Source organism: Mchenga conophoros, linkage group LG3 (genome assembly GCF_057382185.1).
Source record: "Mchenga conophoros isolate Kocher_MC1m ecotype Shallow Benthic linkage group LG3, M_conophoros_male_GT1.1, whole genome shotgun sequence".
Taxonomy (NCBI): domain Eukaryota; kingdom Metazoa; phylum Chordata; class Actinopteri; order Cichliformes; family Cichlidae; genus Mchenga; species Mchenga conophoros.
The window spans coordinates 62,341,722-62,368,131 of record NC_140528.1 but is presented as its reverse complement, the minus strand read 5'-3'; the positions used below and the strand labels follow the sequence as shown (position 1 = coordinate 62,368,131).

Here is a 26,410-nt window from a genome sequence, read left to right as displayed (position 1 = left end):
GAAACATGGAAATCACTGTAGTTTGTTTGGAGATCAAAGTGAAATTAATATGATTTGATTGATTTGGTTCTGCCAAATTCTGTCCCTACCATCTGAATGTTGGAGCAGAAACTGAGACTCATCAGACCACTGTGTGGTCACAGGACGCTAAAAACAATGTCTTTCGCTATTAATACAATTATAACAGTTACAGCTACTTACAAGGCAACACCTCTTCCAGCTGTCTTAGGGTGAGAGACGGAGCACAGACAGGTTACATCAGGGGTTAAAAACACCTTTAATTAGTTCCAGCAGTGTCTGCTTGCAGGTAGAGGGAGTTTGGTTTTACTCTGTAGATATATTTATTGATATTTACTCTCCTGTATTCATACATCTGTGTGCTTGAGGTTTGGAAATATTTATTAAAATTATAAATAGCCTTTGAAATAATGTAAGACAAATGTTTGATAATACTTACAGTTTATGACAAAGATGATGATGATGATGATGATGATGATGATTATTATTATTCTTTTTTTTATTTGAATAATATTTAAATAAAATAAATGTTTTTCACACTTAAAACAAGACTTGGACTTGTGTTCTCCTCATTTCCTCTTTAACCCTCAGTCAGCTCACATATGTGTAATGAAACTTACTGTCTGTCTGCTATTGGTCAGTTTAGTCTGTGTGTTAAAGGCCTTTTCATAAAAACCTTGTTAAGTTGTTATTTCTGTGTAAAAGGAAGGAAGCAGAGAGAAGTTTTAAAACCTCTTTGTTTCCTTCTCAGCTCTTTGGTATCTGCTGTGCTGCTGCTTCACTCTCTCTCTCTTTACAGAAAGTTGTAGAAGTTTTCAGACGTGTCACTGCTGGATGTGAGGATGGGAGCCACTTTGCTCTGTGAGCTGGGCCTATTCTGTGAGTACATCACTGACTCCTATTGTTTGATTCATACTGATCCATAAACATGTTTTAGTAAGAAGAACAGAGCATCAGTCATTTGTACCATTGCAGGTCATGTGATCAGAGGACTCTCATGTTTGTTACCAACATGTTTGTTTGTAGACTGGATTAGATTTTAGTGCACTGACTCAGATCAGAGTGGAGCTGGTTTAGTTTATCTAACAAAGGTTTGTTTCTCCATCAGTGATAATTTGATGCTTTTGACATCCTAATATAAAATGTAACCAATCATAGAAGACACTGATTAAACATATAACGGCAGTGATTAAAGCCAGTGCTAGATTTAAACAATTTTTAATGCAGACTAACAGTAAACTGCTTCCTTAGTCAAGGTATAAAAGAGTACTACACTGATCCTACTCCTTACTAAATGAAAATTGCTTCCTAAAGGAAGATTAGAGCTCGTCCAGCCATAAATAGAGATTTTTTTTAAACTCCCAGTAGGCAGGTTTAACTTCAGCTTAATGGTGTTTGCTGTTGAAGACACGTACATTATTTCCACCTTATATTATATATCACCTTCTAGAGAAATTCTTGTTGAGAGAAGTGACCCATTACAATTTGTCAATGACATCAATTTTTGAGATGTCATTGATCTCAAAAATACATTTTGAGATAAGTACTGAAAAGTCAAATACATAAAGGAAATACTGGGGAGATCATTTCCCTGTTGGAAGCCAGTCGTTCATCTGTTGCCCAAAGAGGATGGACTGTACCGTTTTTAGGACACTAATGTTTTGTTATCACCATGTTTGTTTGTAGACTGGATTCTATTTTAGTGCACTGACTCAGATCATAGTAGATGTAAATCTCCAAATGTTTTAAGGAGCTTTGTAAGAAAGCGACTGTACTTTAAACCCTGGTGGGATTGTTCCTTAAGAAGGTCATTAACTCACCATTGATCAAGAAATGAGACACATCATTACCAACAGTGTTTTATTTATGTTACATTTCAAATCTAACATCAACAAAACACTCACATGATTTGAGTGTCTTTAGTTTGATAATGTCTGAAGTTTCTGTCTTTATTGTAGTGCTCTGTACGCTCGTCTGCAGTGGACACGCTCAAGGTGACTGAACAGTTTTCACTTTTTCTATTTCTTCCTTTTTATTTAGCAACGATTATTCTCAACCTGTATGACTCTACATAAATAAAGTATTAATAATCAATCAACATTCTGCCTTGAGCATAAAGTGTTTCAGATTGTCTGTTGTCTGATTGTCTGTTTGTGTTGGATTCTAGTTGCTGTGCTAACTATTGAACCCAACTGGTCCAGTTATTTCATTGGAGAGTTTGTTACCTTCAAGTGTGAAATGAATGAAGGAAGAGACACTGACTGGTATTATGCAATCAACAAGGATGGTCGAGACTATGTCCCCTACAGTGAGAACAAAGACTACAGATTAGAAATTAGCTCGACAGGCCACAGTGGTGAATATCAGTGCTCTGGTAATTGGAAGGGGTCATATGATAGAAAGAACAGTAATACTGTCTTTATAACTGTATTAGGTAAGTCCTCAGTGATTAATACTGTGATGATTCCTGTTAAAATACTCATCTGAAATATAAAAAATGTGTGTTTAATAAATGTTTCATTGAAAGTATTGTATTTCTTATGTGTTGGAACTTTAGCAAAGATCCTTGCATTTTACCTAACTTTGTGTTTCCTTCAACAGTGAACTGCATTAGTTTACATTCAGTGTGACTTCTTCAGGCCTGAGAATGGACAAATGTTTATACTGTGCTTATTTAGAGATCTACAACCTGAATTACTGCAGCTCTGTCACCATGTTGAGACAGAAATCAGAAAAATTTAAAGTGACTTAAACTGTAGAAAAAAATATATATATAATGAAGACATTTGTAGATTTTATTTGGGGGGGTGGGGGGGTTTAAAAAAGGATTTTTTAAAACCTTTTATACATTTATATTGTATCAGGTGTGCATTATGTTCTCTTCTTTTTCATAACAGCATATAGACCCTGGGCCACACTGACAGCAGGAACAACCATCATACCAGTAGGGGGCAGTGTGACACTGACCTGCTCTGTGCAGAGCTCTGATGGATGGAAATATGAGTGGTTCAGACGAACCCAAACAACCTCTGAAGGTCAAATCAGAGATCAACAAAACAGAGATATCAGAGTATCTGAAGGAGGAATCTACAGCTGCATAGGAACAAGAGGAAACCCAGTTTACTACACTTATATAAGTGATGTTGTCACCATTGAGATAACCTGTGAGTTCAGTCATTTAGTTTGAAATATACATTCACTCATGATTATCAAACATACAATGTGAAGTTTTCTGTGTTGATTTCATGTTTCTGTTTGTATCTCAACTGTTAATATGTGTGAACAGTTTCCAGTAAAGTTGTTGTAAAACAACGACCCAACTGGCCTCAGATATTCAGAGGTGAGACGATCACTCTGACATGTGAGCTGCAGGAAGGAGGTGAAACCACTGAGTGGGAGTATGAATGGAGAGGACCCAGGACACCCACACAGTGGACACACAATAATGATGTGACATTCAGAGTTTCTGAGTCCAGCAGTGGAGACTACATGTGTAAGAGTCGACGCAGAGATGACTCATATTCTTCAACAGAGTGGAGTGAAGCCTTCACATTGTCAGCATCAAGTAAGTCATGTTTGTTGTGTGATCTCTATTTGACAAATGTCATAATGGTCAGCACAGGATGAATTCAATGGTCTACAAAGCATGTTACATTGTTGGTCAGACAAAGAGCTGCAGCTGATAGTAGCCTCATTGTAGACAGTTTGTCACCACTTTGTGTCACGAACTTTCAGCTGGTATAGAGACGCCAATGCTGACCTGCTGCTCCATCACCTGAGGACAAGAATGACACAAACAGGATACAAATATAGTTCTTCAAACTCCCTCAACAAATGAAAACAAATATGAAACTTCTTTAAAAAAAGAATAAAAGTCATTCAATCTTCTCATCAAATACTGGCGTAGATTAAAATTAATCTGAAGCACACACACACGAGTGGGTTTGATAGAAAGGTTTTTGATTTTATTTCTATTGAACTCATTGATTTGCATGTTAACCTCAAAGTGATTTTATGAAAGCAAATCAAACTCATTCCAACTTCTTCCTGAAAAAGTCTCATATGTACAGATAACGACTTTGTGGAGAAAAGTGTGTTTATGTTGATTCTTTAAAAATAAGTTTCTGTTTGTGATTCAGCTGTTTTTCACTCACTTTATTTAAAAACAAAACAAACAAAACAAAACAAAACAAAACAATCAGACAAACAAACAAACAAACAAACACAGGTAAACAGCAGAAGCTCAGATGTCCCAGTTTTACTGCTGGGCTCAGATCACTAACAGTTAACAGTTCACCCATCTCTGCATAAATAAAAGAATTAAAACAAATAATGTGTTATAATTTTAAAAATTGTACAAATACATGAAAGTGATGAACGTCAGCTTAACATTTTATTTTGCTGTTGTAGTAGCTGTGTACAACATTTAAAATGAAATGTTAAATGATAGAAAATAACTTCCAGTCAGCTTTTGTGTGTGAACTTGATTTTTTCAAATAACTTTTTAATAATATTTGTAGTAAGACGACTTTAAAAACACACACATACTTCTCTTTCAAACACTCTCCTCCCACTCCGATAGAAAGTAAAGAAGTTGTTCACGGCACTGTAACTATTAAAACAGTAATGACCAGAAAACAGAGATGAGGCATTCAAACTATTTTTGATTTGAAAAAAAATAAAACTTTTCTAGGCAGTCGAAGTCTCACATGCAGAAAAATTACACATTGTTTTCTAAATTGGTCAATGTTTAGTAAGTAGAGTCATAGTTCATTTAACCTGGAAATAGAAACAGTTTGTAAAAATGTGTTTTTATTAGTACATGTTGAGATATTTGACATGTTTAGATAGTCTCACTCTTAAAGTTCATCATAAATATTTGTGAGTCAACATTTTAGTGACATTGAATTCAGAGTTAAGAGACGAAAGATTGAGAGAAAATCTTTGTTGAACAGATGAACCCCGTCCTGTCCTCACTGTGTCTCCATCATGGCTGAGTCCTGGAGCCTCAGTAACTCTGAACTGTGAGGTTGAACATCCGTCTGCAGGATGGAGCTTCTACTGGTATAAAGCTGTTCCTGATCTAGCAGAGAAATCCTCCAGTTATGAGCTGCTACCTGATGGCAGTGGGACTGCACAGGACTCCTACATCATTCATGGACAGACACACACAGCAGGATATGTGTGCAGAGCTGGAAGAGGAGACCCAGAGTATCACACTGATCACAGTCAACCAAAGTTTGTCTGGTCTGCAGGTCAGTTTGATTCTGTCTATCTTTTTTCAAGTAATGCAACAGCAAAAAAGTATAAATTGATGGGGGTTTTTTTTCTTGGGGGGGGGGGGGGGGGAGCATTGAAGGTGAAAATTATACGAACACTGCGTCTTTTAGCACTGACCTTTAAACATTAAAGCAAAATAATATTTTCACTGTGATATTTTGAATCCTAACATCTGTGAGCTTTGTCTCTTCACTGCATGTTGTTTCCAGATGTTCATTCAGCAGCGTCTCTCACAGTGAGTCCTGACAGAGTGCAACACTTCACCTCTGACTCTGTCTCACTGACCTGTGAGGGAAACTTCACTGAGTGGAGAGTGAGGAAGTTCTCTGAGGACGGCCGACTCTCTGACTGTAGGAGAATGACTGGATCCACATGTGACATCAACACATCAAAGTCAGATACTGCAGTGTACTGGTGTGAGTCTGGATCAGGAGAGTTCAGCAGTGCAGTCAACATCACTGTACAGAGTATGTTATTATACATTTACTTCTTGGATTTGGATGATTTAAACGTCACATGAACATTTGTTCCAGCTTTGCTGTATGTGAAGTAATTTCATGTGGGAAAAATAAAACACATACAGCAGTTTTTAAACACAGAAGATCAGATGATGTTGATGATGAAAAACATTTGTACAATCTGTTCTTATTATTGTTTGTCAGCTTTTTCTCAAAGTGTGCACCAGCTGATGTGACTGAAACAATTGTGTGTGATTGTGTCACAGATGATGGTAATGGTCCTATCCTGGTGAGTCCTGTTCATCCTGTGACTGAGGGAGCTTCTGTTAGTCTGAGCTGCAGTTTGAAAACACAAAAAATACTTTCCAATGTGTTTTTCTATCACAATGACAAACTTCTTCAAAATGATCCCAGAGGGGAGCTGAAGATCTCTGCACTGTCAAAGTCTGATGAAGGTTTCTACAAGTGTCAGTACTCAGGAAGAGAGTCAGCACAGAGCTGGATGTCAGTTAAAGGTGAGCAGGATCAAAACATGTGATGTGATTTATTGTAGATGAATTCTTCCCCCGTGTGCTGCAAATGTGTACTTTTGTTTAAGGATTTAGTTTTTTCATCAATAATGTTCAACATTGCTGTTTTATTAATTTTTTAATTAAGTACTTTGTGAATTTAGCTCAGCTTAATTTTTTTAAGCTAAATCATTTATTAAAAATGAAACGTTCTTATTTACAGCTGCTGTGTCCACACCTGAGAGCTCTTCATTTTCTCTTCTGATGATCTTTAGATTAATTCTTGGATTCATATTTATTTTCCTTCCACTCATTTTGTTTGGCTGCAGATGGTCCAAAGGTCAGAACTATATTTTTTTCTTCTTCTTCATATATATATATATCTTTAAAGACACAGATCATAAATAAAGTGGAAACAAGTTAGTATCACAGACATGAGGTGACTGATTTTCTCTGACCTGCAGGTGATCGTTGTGTCTATGAGACAGTCAGAAGATGTGAAAACACTGAAAATGGTAAAGTTTACACTTTCATTAATACAGAGCTTGTGGAAGCTGGATGATTATACAATAACTGTGTTTAACATGAAAGTCAATCAGATTATTATTTCAGGTCCAGCAGAAGGTGATTACACCAATGTCACACCTGTGATTCAGCTGAAAGTCATTAACAAAACAAGTGAGTGCACAAAATGTGAGATTTGAAATGCAAAATATATATTGGTAATTATTCTCACTGATAATAAATGCATTTGTGGACAAAACAGAGGGAGTTTGTTTTGAAATGCTTTCATTTGATCACCTCAACAGGGCAACGTGGTGACCCAGAGGAGAGCTCTGACTACAATAATGTCAATCCAAATTCAGCAACAGCTGTAAAATCTTAACAGCAGCTCTTCAGCTGTTTTTCTCTTTAAAGTTTCTTAAATGTGGGCGATTGTGGCTCAAGAGTTGGGAGTTCGCCTTGTAATTGGAAGGTTGCCGGTTCGAGCCCCGGCTTGGACAGTCTCGGTCGTTGTGTCCTTGCGCGAGACACTTCACCCGTTGCCTACTGGTGGTGGTCAGAGGGCCCGGTGGCGCCAGTGTTCGGCAGCCTCGCCTCTGTCAGTGTGCCCCAGGGTGGCTGTGGCTACAATGTAGCTTGCCATCACCGGTGTGTGAATTGGTGGATGACTGGATATGTAAAGCGCTTTGGGGTCCTTAGGGACTAGTAAAGCGCTATATAAATACAGACCATTACCATTTAAATACTTGAAACCACTTTGAGTGAAAAAGAGAAGATTTTGAATTCAAAGCAATGATCCTGATAGTCTGAGTTTATATTGTCTTCAGAAAGAATCACTCAGTGTGTTTTGCTTGTTTCTCTCCCATTAGAAAATAATTTTAATGGACTTTAATGTTCTGTAGGTCTGTTTTTTTTAACTGTTTCTTTTATTTGTAATATATATTATAAAGTCTTTCTGGAAGCACTTTGTAACTTTGTTAATAAAAGTGATATAAATAAAGTATGTTGTTGTTGTGTGTCAGACTGAGAGTACATGTTACAGCTGTTCAGTGTTGTGAATCCACTGAAAGAGAGCTTTTATTTAAAGACACTCATTGTCATTTCAAACAGCTTCAAACCCTCCAACATGATCTATCAACATAATGAGAAGTAACAACTGCTCTGACGTTATGCTCAGCAGCCTTTTTACTAACTTAATTGAATCACACGTGGAGGTGATTCTGTGTGGAGTTTGCATCTGTGTGTGTTTCCTCCATGAACTCCAGCTTCCTCCCAGTGTCCACTGTCCCTCTGTGACCCTAAACTGGAGACATTGTTACAGAAATGGATGAATGTGCTTCATGTTTTTCTGTGACTTGTGCTGTGTTTGCAGTCTTCATGTGGTCCTCTTACATTTCATGGCAGCACTTCCATCATGTGTCACTGTTCACACGGTTTGGTCACATCAGCAGCAACAAACTCATCTGAAGAGTGTTTTATCAGAGCAGTTGCACACCAGAGCAGGTTTGTTTTCTGTAGGTGATGTTTGTGTCTTTTATGACGCTTACAGTTTAATGTGCATCAAATAATTGTGGTGCTTTTAAAAATGCAACATTTTCTACAAAATAATATCACACAACACTTCTTTGTTCATCTAAGTAAACTGTGATGCTTACATGTGTATTAAAATGTCATTTCTAACTGCAATATGCTGTTTATTAATCATCTGAAAATGGCTCATGATTTGTATCTGAGCCCCAGAAAAGTGGAGAGAAGAGAAAAATGTTTTGTTCAGTAAATAACTTGACAACTACATGCTGTAATGGTCAAATATAAATATAAAGTATTTCCTTAGTTGAAGGCATAAAAAGTGTCAGTTTGATAGGTTTGTAGCATAAACCTATTTGCTGGAACGTTCAAGACAATTCAACCACACAGCGAAAAGCATTGAACACCAAGCAGGCAAAGTTCTTTATGTTTCTCGTGCACGGGAGAGAACTGGACAAACGCCGTTACTTCGCTTGATCCCAGTCGCTCTCGTCCACTCCCCCCGTAACACTGCTCTTTATTGAGGTTACATGAGTATGCATAGGTTCATTAACATATGACATATGCATACAAACAAAGAGCACCTTGTCTGTGCGTTGTGTAAGTATGTGTGTGTAACTTCCCTAAACCTGCTGGTCTGGAAGTCCAGAGTCTATTAAGAGTCTATTAAGAGTCTATTAAGTGAAGGAGGACAGAGTGTCACATTTTGACAGAGTATCACTGAATCCTTACAGAATGGTTATGATTGGACTGTGTGAGCACCAACATCACTGTGCAGTTTGTTTGTACCTCTTCACAGCAGTTTGATTTATCAAGAGAAAGCATCGACCCCTCTGTGACATTAAAAGGTGGCCATGAGCATAAAATGAAGGCGAGTGTATTAGAGGAGGTAAAACATGTTTTTGATGTCTGTGAGAAATTCAGGGATCACAAATGAACATTAATATGGCAACTTTTTCTTAAAATGGTGTAATAACAAGAGTGATCAGTAGGAGGCAGTGGAGTGATCATTACTGGAGCCTCTGTGTTTCCTTCCCATTAACTCTTTTGAACTGAGCTCAGCAGCTACAAACTACAGTCAGCTGTCCACCTCAAACATATCAGCTCGTTTCTTGTTCAGAAGTTTACATAAAATTAAATCATATCCCATCATGCATCTGTGGTTATTTGCTGAATATGCTCAGTGCTCTTGAACCCACAGTGCCTGTCATGTGTTGTGTGGATATATATAACACTATGTGCAGAAATTTTGCATTTTGCTAACTGTATGTGAAATAAATTGATTTCAGTGAGTCCTCATCTCAACACCTGGTTATTATCACAGGATGGAGGCCCTAAACCACACACTCACACAACATTAATATTCAGTGTCATGTTGCTGATCTGAGATCAGCTGACAACATGCAAACATGGAAAACCTGAAGCAACAGAACAGGATCAATGAGCAGCTGTGACATCGACTGAGTCAGAAACAACATGAACTCAGAGATTTGTTGTTTGTGGATTTATATTAATTATCCTGGTTCTGTTGTTGTGTGGCTAAAGGGTGAAACGTTTCTTGATAATTGGCTGAAAGTGATTCATAATTTCTAATATTGTGACACAACATGTGTGATATTATCTTATGTTGTGTTGAGACTTTTTCTTGTGGACAAATCTTTTTTTAATGGAAAAATAAACACCACACTTAATTCTTTTGCTCTTTCCTATTCTGCTGATAACCACCTGGCCTTCCTGATCCCCGCCCCTCTGCTTCCTCCTCCTAATCTGCTGGTTAACTTGGTGGTTTGGACATCATACATTGTCTTTGTTTTTGCCTCCAGGTGGAGAAAACTGTAGATTTTTTTTTGATAGATGCAAAACTTTTTACCAAACCTTGAAATATATACAGTGATCTGTTTTATTTAAGAAGCAATGAGCAGTAAAAATACAAGATTAATCTGTAAATAAGACAATACAGAATAACATCTTTGTTCCTCTGAACAGACTGTGATGCCTACATGTGTGTAAAGACTGTTGTTGGTTAAGTCTTTTTTTCAACAGGTTTATTTTTGTCCACTGAAAGTCAGATACCTTTATAAGAGGAAATGCAGCCTGTGGTTTGTTTTATTTAAAGTCAACACAGCACAGTGGAAATGTGCAGGTATGACAATGTGTGAAAACAGGTTAAAAGTAGCTTTATTGTGGTGATGACACATGCTGGACTAAAGAATAAATAAAGCATGTGGGCATCAAGAGAAACGGTGAAAAGCTTGTTTCTCACGCTCATGTCTTTAAGAGTCTCTGCATGGACGTGCTGTAAACGTTCATTTATCTCTGAAATAAATAAAATCATCCATCACTCTCTCTGTCCACAACATCATATACAGACATGTTTTCTTCTTACTGCAACTTCCAAACAGGCCAGTTCCTCACAGTATAACACAAAACTCCAAAGTATAATCACTGCTTTGTAACCAGCAGAGGAGCCAGTAAATCATCTAAACCTACTGATACTAATGTGTCTGTTTGGCTACTGTTACAGAAATGGTTCCTACACCTGTGATGATGACGTCAGTGTTTGACTCCAAACTGTCTGCTGGACTCTGCAGTATCACAGAGTCCACACGTTTTTAGGCCTTTTTAGACTTTATATCTTGAAGCATTACAATATTAAAATATTGATAAGTACTGAAACTTCTGCACTTAACTTTTACATATAACATGAAAATAAGCTAAAAACAGGAAGTTACATTTTAATGTATTTTATCTTTCTAAAAGAAAAGTGGTGGGATGAAAAAAACACACCTGCTGTGAAAGAATCTAAAACACTTGGATATGAACATGTTGGTGAGTTTGTGTAGATGATACTGCAACAAACCTTAATCATAACCTTTGTAAGAAAGTGTTTGACAGAATGAAGGATGGTGGCTGAGTTTTCATGCTTTTACTATGATTAATACAATAGCCTGAGTGACAAACTGAGACACACTACATGCTCATGTGGAGGGACTAGCCAATCACAACGTAACCGCACTTTAAAGTATTCACTGTTCTGTCCTTTTGGACTGAATGTGGGTGGAGCCTATAGTAGCTGTCATAATATGAAAGATAACCTAGACAGGTTATAGAGAGACAGACAACCATTCATGTTCACATTCACACCTGCAGGCAACAACCTGAATCACCAGTTAACATAATAATATATGACTTTGGATTGTGGGAGGAAGCCAGAGTACCCAGAGAGAACCCAGACAGACAACCAGAGTTGGAGTTGTCCCTTAAGAGGGTCATGAATCCACTATTAATTATGTGTGTCATGACATGAGACAAGGTGTGAAAAGTGGGTCATTGTGCTGCATTCCAGATACCTCCGAACTTGGAAGTTGGAAATCGGGCGTGGCATCACTCCCTTTTTTTTTTTTTTTTTTTTTTTTTTTTTTAAATGACATCAGAAACAGCAGTATGCGACATTACGTGATGGCAGAGCTTCAGTTCATCCTTTGTCATTTTTTTTTTTTTTTTTTTTTTTTTTTTTTTAATAAATAGGACAGGGGGAATGAATGAGAGAGAGAGGGGGAGAGAAAGAAAGAAAACCCAAGGGGAGAAGAGACGGTGAGAAGGGGGGGGAAGAGAGACAAAAAAAAAAAAAAAACTCCTGGGTCACCTGTATGGAGAAAAAACAAACAAACAAACAAACAAACAAACAAACAGAGGAGACAGCAAACAACAAAGAGCAACATAATAATAGAGAAAACAAAGCACCATCACAATAAACTAGCTAGTCATAGATATCAGTATTTACTAAGTAATAAACGATATTGTGCAGCACGCAAGATAGACAGCGCACAGTGTGCTTTGAGGCAGCAGCCAAGAAAGCTTTAGTCCGCGTCTGTGAATACCCATGTGTGCATACCTGTGTGGATCAGCATGCTTGCATTCCAAAGGTTTCTCCATGTAATGATCTGCTAGGGAGTGTGGGGGGGCCACAGCCCCATCCTCCAGGGTGTGAAGCGGGTATGGAGGAGATCAAAACTCCAGACATCCAGAGGCCCCCAGAACACAAGAGACCATGGAAGACCAACAGAGGGGCAGCCGCGCCACTGTTCCAGTAAGAGCTGAGGAGAGTCCCAGATGAGGGCTCACTCAGCAGCCGCGGAGCAGAAGCCAGGGGGGGTTGCAGTGACGCGCCCGTGAGCTCCGCCGGCCCCCAGCTGCGCCTGAGTGACCGAGCCCTAGGCCGAGAGGCCGGGGGCACCCCACCTCCAAAGGGGCCCGAGCGAGCCCCAGGCCCCAGGCCCCGACAAGCGGCCGCCAAGGAGTGAGCCGGTGTGTACCCGGACGCCCACCCCCAGACACAAAGAACCACCAACACACCGACACCTGAGGGAGTCCGCCACCGGCAGGGGAAGTGGTGGTGGGTGGAGATAGGCCTCCAAACCTTGGAGGGCCTGAGGTGTCCCCAGAGAGGTGGCGTCTGATACCCAACCTGACATATAGACACAGACATACAGGCACACACAGACACAAACATCCATTCCCACCCTCATGCTCTCATATGCACTCACTCCACACTCAACCAACGTGGAGACAGACATAAAGAGACGCTGTACACACGATCACACTCCCCAAGCGTACTCTACAAACCGGGTCTAGGTACCCTTGCCCCTGGAGGGGGGAATTGCACCCAGACCCAGGTGGTGTTACCCTTTTCCCTGCGGTGGGGAGAGGCAGACCACCCCGACTCCGCAGCAGCAGGGAGGCCCCACACCCCAGACCGCAGTCGGACGGCCAACTCCTCCTACTAGCCCCCCCGCTCCAGCAGGCCGCAGAGAATGGGGGTGGGAGAAGACTCCAAACCTCCCTCCACCCGCTCATTGTAGTGTTGATGCATATGTGTTCTAAGGTGCAATTAAAACCCAGGAGGGCATGGAGCTACCTGCCAAGGAGCAGCAGGTAAGCGCATGGTCCCTCCTGCTAGCCCTCAATGACTAAGTGTATTTAAAATTGAGAGGTGGGCAACGACGTCAGGGGTGAGGTATACACCCTGATGGTGATTTGGACTCCGTGATTGTGCCCACCCCCAAGATCCTATATGTATGTGTAATGAGAGTGTGAGTAATGTGAATGTCTAAGTTGTGGGATGAATGAAGGATGGTGGCTGAGTTTTCATGCTTTTACTATGATTAATACAACAGCCTGAGTGACAAACTGAGACACACTACATGCTCATGTGGAGGGACTAGCCAATCACAACTCAACCGCACTTTAAAGTATTCACTGTTCTGTCCTTTTGGACTCAATGTGGGTGGAGCCTATAGTAGCTGTCATAATATGAAAGATAACAGGTTATAGAGAGACAGACAACCATTCATGTTCACATTCACACCTGCAGGCAACAACCTGAATCACCAGTTAACATAATAATATATGACTTTGGACTGTGAGAGGAAGCCAGAGTACCCAGAGAGAACCCAGACAGACAACCATAGTGGGAGTTGTCCCTTAAGTGGGTCATGAATCCACTATTAATTATGTGTGTCATGACATGAGACAAGGTGTGAAAAGTGGGTCATTGTGCTGCATTCCAGATACCTCCGAACTTGGAAGTTGGAAATCGGGCGTGGCATCACTCCCGAGTTGCAGAAAAAGACAGGAAACACAGGATTTGTGTTGGTTCTTGGCAAGTTAGAGCAATGCAGGTATGATAGTAGTGTAGTATGATGCTTGTTGTTGTGACTAATCAGTGTTCAAACATAATCATGGCTCATTCAAGGAGTTAAAAATACACAACAGTGTAAAGTTTTTTGTCACGGCTGGGTGGCCGGTGCGTGGTGTAAGACTAAGAGCAGATGTTCGAGACAGGAATGAACAAAAACTGAGACGTTTACTTTAGGTTGGACCAACAATATAAATGAAGATCGAAAGGAAACTAGAACGATGTTAACAGCAAACTAAACTGGAGAGAACTAACACTAGACACAATGAACATGAAACTTAAATGTCACCAACATCAATGACATGAATGCCTGAGATGTGACTCGTGATGAACAGAAACATGGCCCACGGTGAAAAGATGACCTGCCAATGAACGAATGAAAACTCACACCACATGAGGGTGACGAGGGAAGTGGAAACACAGCTGGAAGCAAAACTAAACACAGAACGTGATATTGTCAAAATAAAACAGGAAATATGCAGACTAAGAAACACAGACCTGAGACTCAGACCAGGGAAGAAACAGACATGGAAGCAGAAACAGGAGTTTGGAAAAAATGACATAACAGGATGCAGAGTGAGGGACAGAGAGATCTGTGTTATTTAGTGCGTTTATCGAGTGGCTGTTTGGTTTCTTCAGTGTTGAGGTCCAACACCACGCTGCGTATGTCATGACAGGACACTGCACAAATCACATAAAAGTCTCTGAGAATAAAACATAATTATGAGCTGGTAAATATGTCACCTGACCTGAAACAACAGAAGGTAAGAAGCAAACACAAGAAGCAAGCCTGCATGTTTGCAGTGGACAGGAAATGTGAACACGTCACACAACTGCTGTGGTCAAAGCTACAGGAGCTGTTTGAGGTTTGTATAAAAGGAAAGGAAGCACAGAGAGGCCACAGTCAGAAGAAACACTCTGGTCTTATCTGTATTAAATGCAGCTTCTCTTTTTATTATTGATGTAAAGTCAAAGTGTTTGAGATCAGCTGAGGATCAGAGTGCAGCAGGGCTGGATGTGAGGATGGGGCACTCTTTGCTCTGCATGACGGGGTTATTGTGTAAGTACATTTGTGACATTGTTTGAATGGCACTGATTAATGAAAGTGTTCCTCATGTGTGAGAATTAGAGTGTATCACTGGTTTGAAGTGTTTATGTGAGAGTTTGAACAAAGCTTTTTGTGATGTTTATGATAGTTACAGACAAATGTTGGCTGGTTCCTTGGTTCAGTTTAGTCTGAGTATCGTGTTGGATACATCGCTGCTTGTTGCACTTGACTCATTGTCATTGTCTTTAAGGTCATATATTAATACATTTTAAATTAAACTTTTATAACATTTTTTATAACTATAAGTTTAAAATGTTTTCTCATGTGTCAAACGTACTTTTTATGCACAGAGAAAGAAAGATACTCTTAAACTCTTAAAACTAATGTCCTAATTTAGTTTGTTTTGTTTGATTTTCTGTCAGTTTGATCCTAATAATGTTTAATCTTTACTTCATTACTCTCTTCTACGTTAATGCTGATGCTGAGACATGGTTATTTTTCTCTCCTTTTTGATGCTCAATAAATAATTTGACTTTTATTTTTACTTTTTAATGTTAACAAAAGACAATCAGATTTTAGAAATTCAAACATCTGCAGTGAAATGTCAGAGATAGAAAATATCAGAGTAGTTTTATTATCATAGAGATTAGATCTAGAGTAGGGTTAGATATCTACACTGTGTTGTTAATCAATACTAAAACAGAATGAAGATACTCATTTGCATCAGTGTTGATATCCATAGTGTTGTCTTGGCTTCCTCCAGCTGAGGCACAATTTGATGCATAAAGGAGCCATCGCACGCCAGATTTACGCTCTCGCATGTGTGCATTGTTGACCTTTGAAGTGTTTTTTGTGCTTCTTCCTTTCCTGCTGTATTTCACTGCACTTGCCAACCAATGAACATTCAGCAGACGCTGACATCATCAACTTCAAACAGCGTGCAGTCAGGACCTTAGAGGATGCACGAAAGCATGTGTTGGGTGGGTGAAAGTCCCTCCCCCTCTCTGTCCCAATGAAAAGTCTACACAGACGACACTTTTGCAGGACTCTGCTCTCGAAGCTGAATCCTGCTTCTGTCAATCAGCTGCGCTTTGATAGTTTGGAGGGACACATAGTGCCACCTGCTGCAGAGATATTATTAAATAGTGATTAAAAATCTTTAAATAATATCAAACTTAAAACATTAAAATGTAACACTGTTGTAAAAAAGGATAAGATATGAATGCTGTAGAAACTCATTAATCTGATGATGTAGCACACAGAGCAGTAAAATAAACATTTTTATTCCTGTTAACTATTTTATCATTGAGTCCAGTCTCAGTGCTGCTGTTGATTTCTGAGGCTCTGAAACTTTAAACTGGAAACATGTAAACCTTAGAGGTTACAGTCCCACAGCCTAAACAAGGAAACATGGAAATCACTGTAGTTTGTTTGGAGATCAAAGTGAAATTAATATGATTTGATTGATTTGGTTCTGCCAAATTCTGTCCCTACCATCTGAATGTTGGAGCAGAAACTGAGACTCATCAGACCACTGTGTGGTCACAGGACGCTAAAAACAATGTCTTTCGCTATTAATACAATTATAACAGTTATAGCTACCTACAAGGCAACACCTCTTCCAGCTGTCTTAGGGTGAGAGACGGAGCACAGACAGGTTACATCAGGGGTTAAAAACACCTTTAATTAGTTCCAGCAGTGTCTGCTTGCAGGTAGAGGGAGTTTGGTTTTACTCTGTAGATATATTTATTGATATTTACTCTCCTGTATTCATACATCTGTGTGCTTGAGGTTTGGAAATATTTATTAAAATTATAAATAGCCTTTGAAATAATGTAAGACAAATGTTTGATAATACTTACAGTTTATGACAAAGATGATGATGATGATGATGATGATGATGATTATTATTATTCTTTTTTTTATTTGAATAATATTTAAATAAAATAAATGTTTTTCACACTTAAAACAAGACTTGGACTTGTGTTCTCCTCATTTCCTCTTTAACCCTCAGTCAGCTCACATATGTGTAATGAAACTTACTGTCTGTCTGCTATTGGTCAGTTTAGTCTGTGTGTTAAAGGCCTTTTCATAAAAACCTTGTTAAGTTGTTATTTCTGTGTAAAAGGAAGGAAGCAGAGAGAAGTTTTAAAACCTCTTTGTTTCCTTCTCAGCTCTTTGGTATCTGCTGTGCTGCTGCTTCACTCTCTCTCTTTACAGAAAGTTGTAGAAGTTTTCAGACGTGTCACTGCTGGATGTGAGGATGGGAGCCACTTGGCTCTGTGAGCTGGGCCTATTCTGTGAGTACATCACTGACTTCTATTGTTTGATTCATACTGATCCATAAACATGTTTTAGTAAGAAGAACAGAGCATCAGTCGTTTGTACCATTGCAGGTCATGTGATCAGAGGACTCTCATGTTTGTTACCAACGTGGTTGTTTGTAGACTGGATTAGATTTTAGTGCACTGACTCAGATCAGAGTGGAGCTGCTTTAGTTTATCTAACAAAGGTTTGTTTCTCCATCAGTGATAGTTTGATGCTTTTGACATCCTAATATAAAATGTAACCAATCATAGTAGACACTGATTAAATATACAACGGCAGTGATTAAAGCCAGTGCTAGATTTAAACAGCCTTTTAATGCAGACTAACAGTAAACTGCTTCCTTAGTCAAGGTATAAAAGAGTACTACACTGATCCTACTCCTTACTAAATGAAAATTGCTTCCTAAAGGAAGATTAGAGCTCGTCCAGCCATAAATAGAGATTTAAAAACAACAAAAACAAAAAACCTCCCAGTAGGCAGGTTTAACTTCAGCTTAATGGTGTTTGCTGTTGAAGACACGTACATTATTTCCACCTTATATTATATATCACCTTCTAGAGAAATTCTTGTTGAGAGAAGTGACCCATTGCAATTTGTCAATGACATACATTTTTGAGATGTCATTGATCTCAAAAATACATTTTGAGATAAGTACTGAAAAGTCAAATACATAAAGGAAATACTGGGGAGATCATTTCCCTGTTGGAAGCCAGTCGTTCACCTGTTGCCCAAAGAGGATGGACTGTACCGTTTTTAGGACACTAATGTTTTGTTATCACCATGTTTGTTTGTAGACTGGATTCTATTTTAGTGCACTGACTCAGATCATAGTAGATGTAAATCTCCAAGTGTTTTAAGGAGCTTTGTAAGAAAGCGACTGCACTTTAAACCCTGGTGGGATTGTCAATTAAGAAGGTCATTAACTCACTAATGATCAAGAAATGAGACACATCATTACCAACAGTGTTTTATTTATGTTACATTTCAAATCTAACATCAACAAAACACTCACATGATTTGAGTGTCTTTAGTTTGATAATGTCTGAAGTTTCTGTCTTTATTGTAGTGCTCTGTACGCTCGTCTGCAGTGGACACGCTCAAGGTGACTGAACAGTTTTCACTTTTTCTATTTCTTCCTTTTTATTTAGCAAAGATTATTCTCAACCTGTATGACTCTACATAAATAAAGTATTAATAATCAATCAACATTCTGCCTTGAGCATAAAGTGTTTCAGATTGTCTGTTGTCTGATTGTCTGTTTGTGTTGGATTCTAGTTGCTGTGCTAACTATTGAACCCAACTGGTCCAGTTATTTCATTGGAGAGTTTGTTACCTTCAAGTGTGAAATGAATGAAGGAAGAGACACTGACTGGTATTATGCAATCAACAAGGATGGTCGAGACTATGTCCCCTACAGTGAGAACAAAGACTACAGATTAGAAATTAGCTCGACAGGCAACAGTGGTGAATATCAGTGCTCTGGTAGCTGGAAGGAGTCACATTATATAAAGAACAGTAATACTGTCTTTATAACTGTATTAGGTAAGTCCTCAGTGATTAATACTGTGATGATTCCTGTTAAAATACTCATCTGAATTATAAAAAATATGTGTTTAATAAATGTTTCATTGAAAGTATTGTATTTCTTATGTGTTGGAACTTTAACAAAGATCATTGCATTTTACCTAACTTTGTGTTTCCTTCAAAGGTGAACTGCATTAGTTTACATTCAGTGTGAATTAGTCAGGCCTGAGAATGGACAAATGTTTATACTGTGCTTATTTAGAGATCTACAACCTGAATTACTGCAGCTCTGTCACCATGTTGAGACAGAAATCAGAAAAATTTAAAGTGACTTAAACTGTAGAAAAAAAAAATATATATATAATGAAGACATTTGTAGATTTTATTGGGGGGGGGGGGGGGTGATTTAAAAAAAGGATTTTTTTAAACCTTTTATACATTTATATTGTATCAGGTGTGCATTATGTTCTCTTCTTTTTCATATCTGCAGATAAACCCAGGGCCACACTGACAGCAGAAACAACAATCATACCAGTAGGGGGCAGTGTGACACTGACCTGCTCTGTGCAGAGCTCTGATGGATGGAAATATGAGTGGTTCAGACGAACCCAAACAACCTCTGAAGTTCAAATCAGAGATCAACAAAACAGAGATATCAGAGTATCTCAAGGAGGAATCTACCGCTGCAGAGGAACAAGAGGAAACCCAGCTTACTACACTGATATAAGTGATGATGTAACCATTGAGAAAACCAGTGAGTTCAGTAATTTAGTTTGAAATATACATTCACTCATGATTATCAAACATACAATGTGAAGTTTTCTGTGTTGATTTCATGTTTCTGTTTGTATCTCAACTGTTAATATGTGTAAACAGTTTCCAATAAAGTTGTTGTAAAACAACAACCCAACTGGCCTCAGATATTCAGAGGTGAGACGATCACTCTGACATGTGAGGTGCAGGAAGGAGGTGAAACCACTGAGTGGGAGTATGAATGGAGAGGACGCGGGACACCCACACAGTGGACACACAATAATGATGTGACATTCAGAGTTTCTGAGTCCAGCGGTGGAGACTACATGTGTAAGAGTCGACGCAGAGATGACTCATATTCTTCAACAGAGTGGAGTGAAGCCTTCACATTGTCAGCATCAAGTAAGTCATGTTTGTTGTGTGATCTCCATTTGACAAATGTCATCATGGTCAGCACAGGATGAATTCAATGGTCTACAAAGCATGTTACATTGTTAGTCAGACAAAGAGCTGCAGCTGATAGTAGCCTCATTGTAGACAGTTTGTCACCACTTTGTGTCACGAACTTTCAGCTGGTATAGAGACGCCAATGCTGACCTGCTGCTCCATCACCTGAGGACAATAATGACACAAACAGGATACAAATATAGTTCTTCAAACTCCCTCAACAAATGAAAACAAATATGAAACTTCTTTAAAAAAATAATAAAAGTAATTCAATCATCTCATCATTGAACTCATTGATTTGCATGTTAGCCTCAAAGTGATTTTATGAAAGCAAATCAAACTCATTCCAACTTCTTCCTGAAAAAGTCTCATATGTACAGATAACGACTTTGTGGAGAAAAGTGTGTTTATGTTCATTCTTTAAAAATAAGTTTCTGTCTGTGATTCAGCTGTTTTTCACTCACTTTATTTGAAAACAAAACAAACAAACAAACACAGGTAAACAGCAGAAGCTCAGATGTCCCAGTTTTACTGCTGGGCTCAGATCACTAACAGTTAACAGTTCACCCATCTCTGCATAAATAAAAGAATTAAAACAAATAATGTGTTATAATTTTAAAAATTGTACAAATACATGAAAGTGATGAACGTCAGCTTAACATTTTATTTTGCTGTTGTAGTAGCTGTGTACAACATTTAAAATGAAATGTTAAATGATAGAAAATAACTTCCAGTCAGCTTTTGTGTGTGAACTTGATTTTTTCAAATAACTTTTTAATAATATTTGTAGTAAGACGACTTTAAAAACACACACATACTTCTCTTTCAAACACTCTCCTCCCACTCCGATAGAAAGTAAAGAAGTTGTTCACGGCACTGTAACTATTAAAGCAGTAATGACCAGAAAACAGAGATGAGGCATTCAAACTATTTTTGATTTGAAAAAAAAACTTTTCTAGGCAGTCGAAGTCTCACATGCAGAAAAATTACACATTGTTTTCTAAATTGGTCAATGTTTAGTAAGTAGAGTCATAGTTCATTTAACCTGGAAATAGAAACAGTTTGTAAAAATGTGTTTTTATTAGTACATGTTGAGATATTTGACATGTTTAGATAGTCTCACTCTTAAAGTTCATCATAAATATTTGTGAGTCAACATTTTAGTGACATTGAATTCAGAGTTAAGAGACGAAAGATTGAGAGAAAATCTTTGTTGAACAGATGAACCCCGTCCTGTCCTCACTGTGTCTCCATCATGGCTGAGTCCTGGAGCCTCAGTAACTCTGAACTGTGAGGTTGAACATCCGTCTGCAGGATGGAGCTTCTACTGGTATAAAGCTGTTCCTGATCTATCAGAGAAATCCTCCAGTTATGAGCTGCTACCTGATGGCAGTGGGACTGCACAGGACTCCTACATCATTCATGGACAGACACACACAGCAGGATATGTGTGCAGAGCTGGAAGAGGAGACCCAGAGTATCACACTGATCACAGTCAACCAAAGTTTGTCTGGTCTGCAGGTCAGTTTGATTCTGTCTATCTTTTTTCAAGTAATGCAACAGCAAAAAAGTATAAATTGATGGGGATTTTTTTTCTTGGGGGGGGGGGGGGGGGGTTGCATTGAAGGTGAAAATTATACGAACACTGAGTCTTTTAGCACTGACCTTTAAACATTAAAGCAAAAGAATATGTTCACTGTGATATTTTGATCCTAACATCTGTGAGCTTTGTCTCTTCACTGCATGTTGTTTCCAGATGTTCATTCAGCAGCGTCTCTCACAGTGAGTCCTGACAGAGTGCAACACTTCACCTCTGACTCTGTCTCACTGACCTGTGAGGGAAACTTCACTGAGTGGAGAGTGAGGAAGTTCTCTGAGGACGGCCGACTCTCTGACTGTAGGAGAATGACTGGATCCACATGTGACATCAACACATCAAAGTCAGATACTGCAGTGTACTGGTGTGAGTCTGGATCAGGAGAGTTCAGCAGTGCAGTCAACATCACTGTACAGAGTATGTTATTATACATTTACTTCTTGGATTTGGATGATTTAGACGTCACATGAACATTTGTTCCAGCTTTGCTGTATGTGAAGTAATTTCATGTGGGAAAAATAAAACACATACAGCAGTTTTTAAACACAGAAGATCAGATGATGTTGATGATGAAAAACATTTGTACAATCTGTTCTTATTATTGTTTGTCAGCTCTTTCTCAAAGTGTGCACCAGCTGATGTGACTGAAACAATTGTGTGATTGTGTCACAGATGATGGTAATGGTCCTATCCTGGTGAGTCCTGTTCATCCTGTGACTGAGGGAGCTTCTGTTAGTCTGAGCTGCAGTTTGAGAACACAAAAAATACTTTCCAATGTGTTTTTCTATCACAATGACAAACTTATTCAAAATGATCCCAGAGGGGAGCTGAAGATCTCTGCAGTGTCAAAGTCTGATGAAGGTTTCTACAAGTGTCAGTACTCAGGAAGAGAGTCAGCACAGAGCTGGATGTCAGTTAAAGGTGAGCAGGATCAAAAGATTTGATGGATTTTTCTAAACCAATGACTGAGAAGGAACATTAGATTGTCTGATTTAAGTCTCAAAGTCACTTGGCTCTATTTTATAAATGCATTTATTCATAAGATTATAATTTATTAATAATTAATTTCTGTTTTGTGTTACAGTAACTGTGTCAGGAGCTGACAGCTCTTCGTCTCCTGTGTGGTTGATTGTTGGACTGGTTTGTGGAGTCTCTCTCATTATTTTTCTCCTGCTCTTGTTGTGTCGCTGCAGACAGTCCAAGTGTAAGAGCCTCTTCTTTTCATGCTGTATTAGAGAGTTTATTTACTACACACACTTTAATTATTCACACATATACATGTTTTCTGATCTCATGACACAAAATAAATGTGGAGCAATTCACATGACAAACATGTGTAATAACATTTGTCTCTTTCACAGGTTCCTGCTTCACCAGGTTGGTAAAATACTTTTAATTATCATTTTAAACAAACATCAGTTACTTTTGAGTTTATTGTGTTTATTTCCTGTTTCAGGTCGATCCAGTCTGAGAGTCACAGTCCGGGCTCCTCCACAAATCATGGAGTCAACCAGGATGAAACTCATGAACACAACTCTGTTCATCCTGGTCAGCACTTAAACCGATCTTTATTATCATTATTAATATTGACTTTTCATTCAGTCTCCATTAACAGGAACATTTCTTAGGTTCAGTTTGTGCTCAGCAGCTTCTCAAAGAACATTTATCAAAATCCAGCTGGACAAACATCCAAATAACCAACTGACTACATGCACAAAAGATCAGAAACAAACAGGATTTTACAACCTGATTGTATCTTTAACTCGACTGAAAGAATCCACAAATGTTATTGTTTCATATCAGAACAACACAAACAGTAACACCATGATGGGTTCATGCTCTAAAAATATCTGACAGTCCTGGATTTGAAAACAACTAATGAAATTGAATATGATGTGTTTACAAACATTCTTACATTTCAGGTGCAGATGAACCGCGAGACGTCACATACTCTCTTATTAAACTTCAAAACTTTGGAAAGAAGAGTGAGTACACAAAACACTCGGTGTAGAAAGTTTTTTAAGTGTTTAAAATGTTTTAATTATTTTCATTAATCTGATCATCTTCACAGAGAAGCATCATAAAGCAGAGCAGAGTGCTGTTTACTCTGAGGTGAAGACAGGAGCTGCAGGTACAGTCACAACAGTCTCATTCAGTGTTTGTACTTGAATGTGTCATCACATCGTTATATTGCAGGTAATTATAGGTCAACATGGAGTTTAGTTATTCACTGACCAAGCTTAGCTACTACATACGACCACTACACATCAGCAGACTGAATCTTATACACATCGAGGGCCGTTCAGAGTTTAGTGTAAGTTTGTCTGCTTCATATACAGAATGATATTGTTATTGTACAGTATGGTATTGTCCATCTATATGTCCCCCAACTAAACAGTTTCTCTCATGTTTTTACTCTGTAATGTTCTTGTCATCATATCTGTGCTGAACAAATGTGTCCTGAGCTCTGACGTCTCTTTTAGAGGACAGTCTGATGTATGCTGAGGTCAAACAGCCCAAAAAAGAAAAAGCCAAGAAAAACAAAGGTGAGCAAAGTCTGCCATCATCTCCACTGAATATTGTTCAACATGTTTATCTGCTCTTACAATGTAAATCTGTTTGTTTTAATATTTATATTTAGGTATTCACAAGTATTCATTACTTGGATTATAAAATCTATCTTACTCTTTAGTGGAGACATCCAGTTTCCTCCTGGTTAATGATATTATTGTTTTCAATGATCTTCTCTTCATTCACAGGAACATCAAGTCCTGCAGCTGATGCAGCAGTTTATTCTGAAGTCACATCAGGAAGCTCTCTCAGTAATTCTGCTGCCATGCAGGCTGATTTATTCTTCACATTATTAAATGTCTTCAGCTCATAATATCTTTACATGTTGGAAATCACTTTGTCCTTTTTGTGCTTGTCTTACAGGTCAGTGAGGAGAGCTGTAGCAGCAAGAAGAAGCTTTTTATGAAGCCACTCTTGCTCCTCTGCTGCCCAAATATCAGACATGCTCAGCTTTATGTACAGTTACAATATTACATCATAATATCATATAATTCAGTATAAACCAAATGGAGGTGTATTCATATTCAATATTCATGCTCTTTATCTTCTGTTACTTTTACAAAACAAATTGTAATAAACCTTGACTGTATCTAACATGTTCCAACAGCAGTGAGAAATATGTGATGTTTAGTATCTGACAGCACAATTTACAGTCAGTGTTTGCAGTGTAAATACTGATATGGGCACCAACAAATACTTTAACTGTGTTTGTTTACATTATATAAATAAGAATTATATCATAGGCAGTGAATACATTTGAATGTATTTCATGTATATTTTTGTGTTTCTGATCATTTTTTGCATCTTTTAGTTAGAAGGTAGAAATAAAATCTTTTGACATTTAAACATTTCATGTTTATGTTTGATTTTTGTTTCCTGTATGAAATTATCCACAAACTAATCAGATCATCTCGCTATGTGCTGATAGTTAAATGAAAAGATAACTTGTACATGGGCTAAATCTCATATGACAGATTGCATGGAGACAGAACATCACAGAGAATTAAAGCTCTGCATCAATCACGGTCAGCACGACTCAGAGAAGTAGCAGTATTATAATTCATTAATACGACACAAACCTCAGAGCTAAAAATCCAAACGGTTCTGTCGAAACCAAGACAGAAACAAAACGTCTCTTTGACCCTGCAGAGTCTGATTGTTTAGTCACAGTGAGGAGGAGGCACAGGTCAGTCAGGTGTAAACTTAACCAGCTGGGTTGAGCCTGGTTTGCATTTTTCTGCAAAATCAGCATGACGGTGATAAACAGTGCTGATCATATCCTGTAATACAGGGTGACCATAATTTGATTTCCAAAAAAGAGGACACTTGCGCCAGTCATGAAGAACCTTTATAATACTGTTTACATGAAGAAAACATATTTAAACAATAACATCTCTGTGCAGTTAATGAATGGTGAAATAAAAAATGTCATATTGTGGAGGTAAACACAGACGACACGAGAGCTCTCGATAAACACTGCTCGTTTATTACTCATCACCACAGAACTGAACACTTTCCCTCCAAAACACAGCAACAACACTTCCTGAGAACTGGGTGTGAGTGGAGCCCTCCAGTGGTCCACCACACATGCCCCCCCCGAACACCCAGTAGGGTCATCCCCTAGTCCAGAACCCTTGCTTTGATTAAACGTCCAGAACGGCTGAACCGGGGAGGTGGAGAGCTGGCGGAGGGGAAACGAGCCTGAGGGCCAGGCTGGCATGGGCGGTCAGGAAAAACTGAAGATAGCTTGGGCCCCGCCAGGTGGGGGGCGCTCCCAGAGGAAGAAGCAGGGTTGTCCAGTCCAGTGGAAGGCGGGCGGCCACGGCGGGGGGCCTGAGCCGGCACCACCTCGTCATCCAGAAGCACATGTGCTGGTTTAAGTCTGTCAATAGAAACAGCCTCCTGCCGACCCCCAAAATCCAAAAGGAAATGCTTCCGGCCCGGTTGAATAACCCGAAAGGGGCCGTCATACAGTGGACGCAGCGGAGGCCTATGAGCGTCATGCCTGACAAAAACAAACTGCGAAGAGTCCAACGACCTCGGAACAAAGGTGTCGGGCACACAATGGTGCACTGGGCCAGGAAGAGAAAACGAGTCTCTTGGGGGACGGGGAGACAGCACAGAGGGAGCAAAGCACAGGGGTGGGCT

At 38.9% G+C, this 26,410-nt stretch overlaps 2 protein-coding genes across 2 annotated transcripts; both read left to right on the top strand.

Moving 5' to 3' along the window:
- Positions 1–860: 860 nt before the first annotated feature.
- LOC146579917 (Fc receptor-like protein 5) lies at positions 861–24,575 on the top strand. The gene is made up of 17 exons (XM_085265688.1): positions 861–897; positions 1,977–2,012; positions 2,186–2,452; positions 2,916–3,182; positions 3,305–3,583; positions 19,385–19,648; positions 19,771–20,049; positions 21,316–21,615; positions 21,851–22,108; positions 22,364–22,629; positions 22,796–22,895; positions 23,053–23,068; positions 23,148–23,310; positions 23,613–23,676; positions 23,763–23,822; positions 24,175–24,237; positions 24,451–24,575. Exons 1-17 carry the CDS (start codon positions 861–863, stop codon positions 24,573–24,575), a joined length of 2,844 nt encoding a protein of 947 aa, XP_085121814.1.
- On the top strand, positions 5,642–7,180 carry LOC146579918 (uncharacterized). The gene is made up of 6 exons (XM_085265860.1): positions 5,642–5,765; positions 6,023–6,271; positions 6,489–6,605; positions 6,730–6,780; positions 6,878–6,943; positions 7,075–7,180. Exons 1-6 carry the CDS (start codon positions 5,657–5,659, stop codon positions 7,149–7,151), a joined length of 669 nt encoding a protein of 222 aa, XP_085121986.1. The 5' UTR covers positions 5,642–5,656; the 3' UTR covers positions 7,152–7,180.
- Positions 24,576–26,410: the final 1,835 nt, after the last annotated feature.

Coding starts and splice junctions, on each gene's coding strand:
- LOC146579917 (XM_085265688.1), top strand. CDS start 861: ATGGGAGCCACTTTGCTCTGTGAGCTGGGCCTATTCT. Junction 3,584..19,384: donor CTTCACATTGTCAGCATCAA/GTAAGTCATGTT, acceptor TCATATCTGCAG/ATAAACCCAGGGCCACACTG. Junction 21,616..21,850: donor AAAGTTTGTCTGGTCTGCAG/GTCAGTTTGATT, acceptor TGTTGTTTCCAG/ATGTTCATTCAGCAGCGTCT.
- LOC146579918 (XM_085265860.1), top strand. CDS start 5,657: ATGACTGGATCCACATGTGACATCAACACATCAAAGTCAGATACTGCA. Junction 6,272..6,488: donor GAGCTGGATGTCAGTTAAAG/GTGAGCAGGATC, acceptor TCTTATTTACAG/CTGCTGTGTCCACACCTGAG. Junction 6,944..7,074: donor GAAAGTCATTAACAAAACAA/GTGAGTGCACAA, acceptor TCACCTCAACAG/GGCAACGTGGTGACCCAGAG.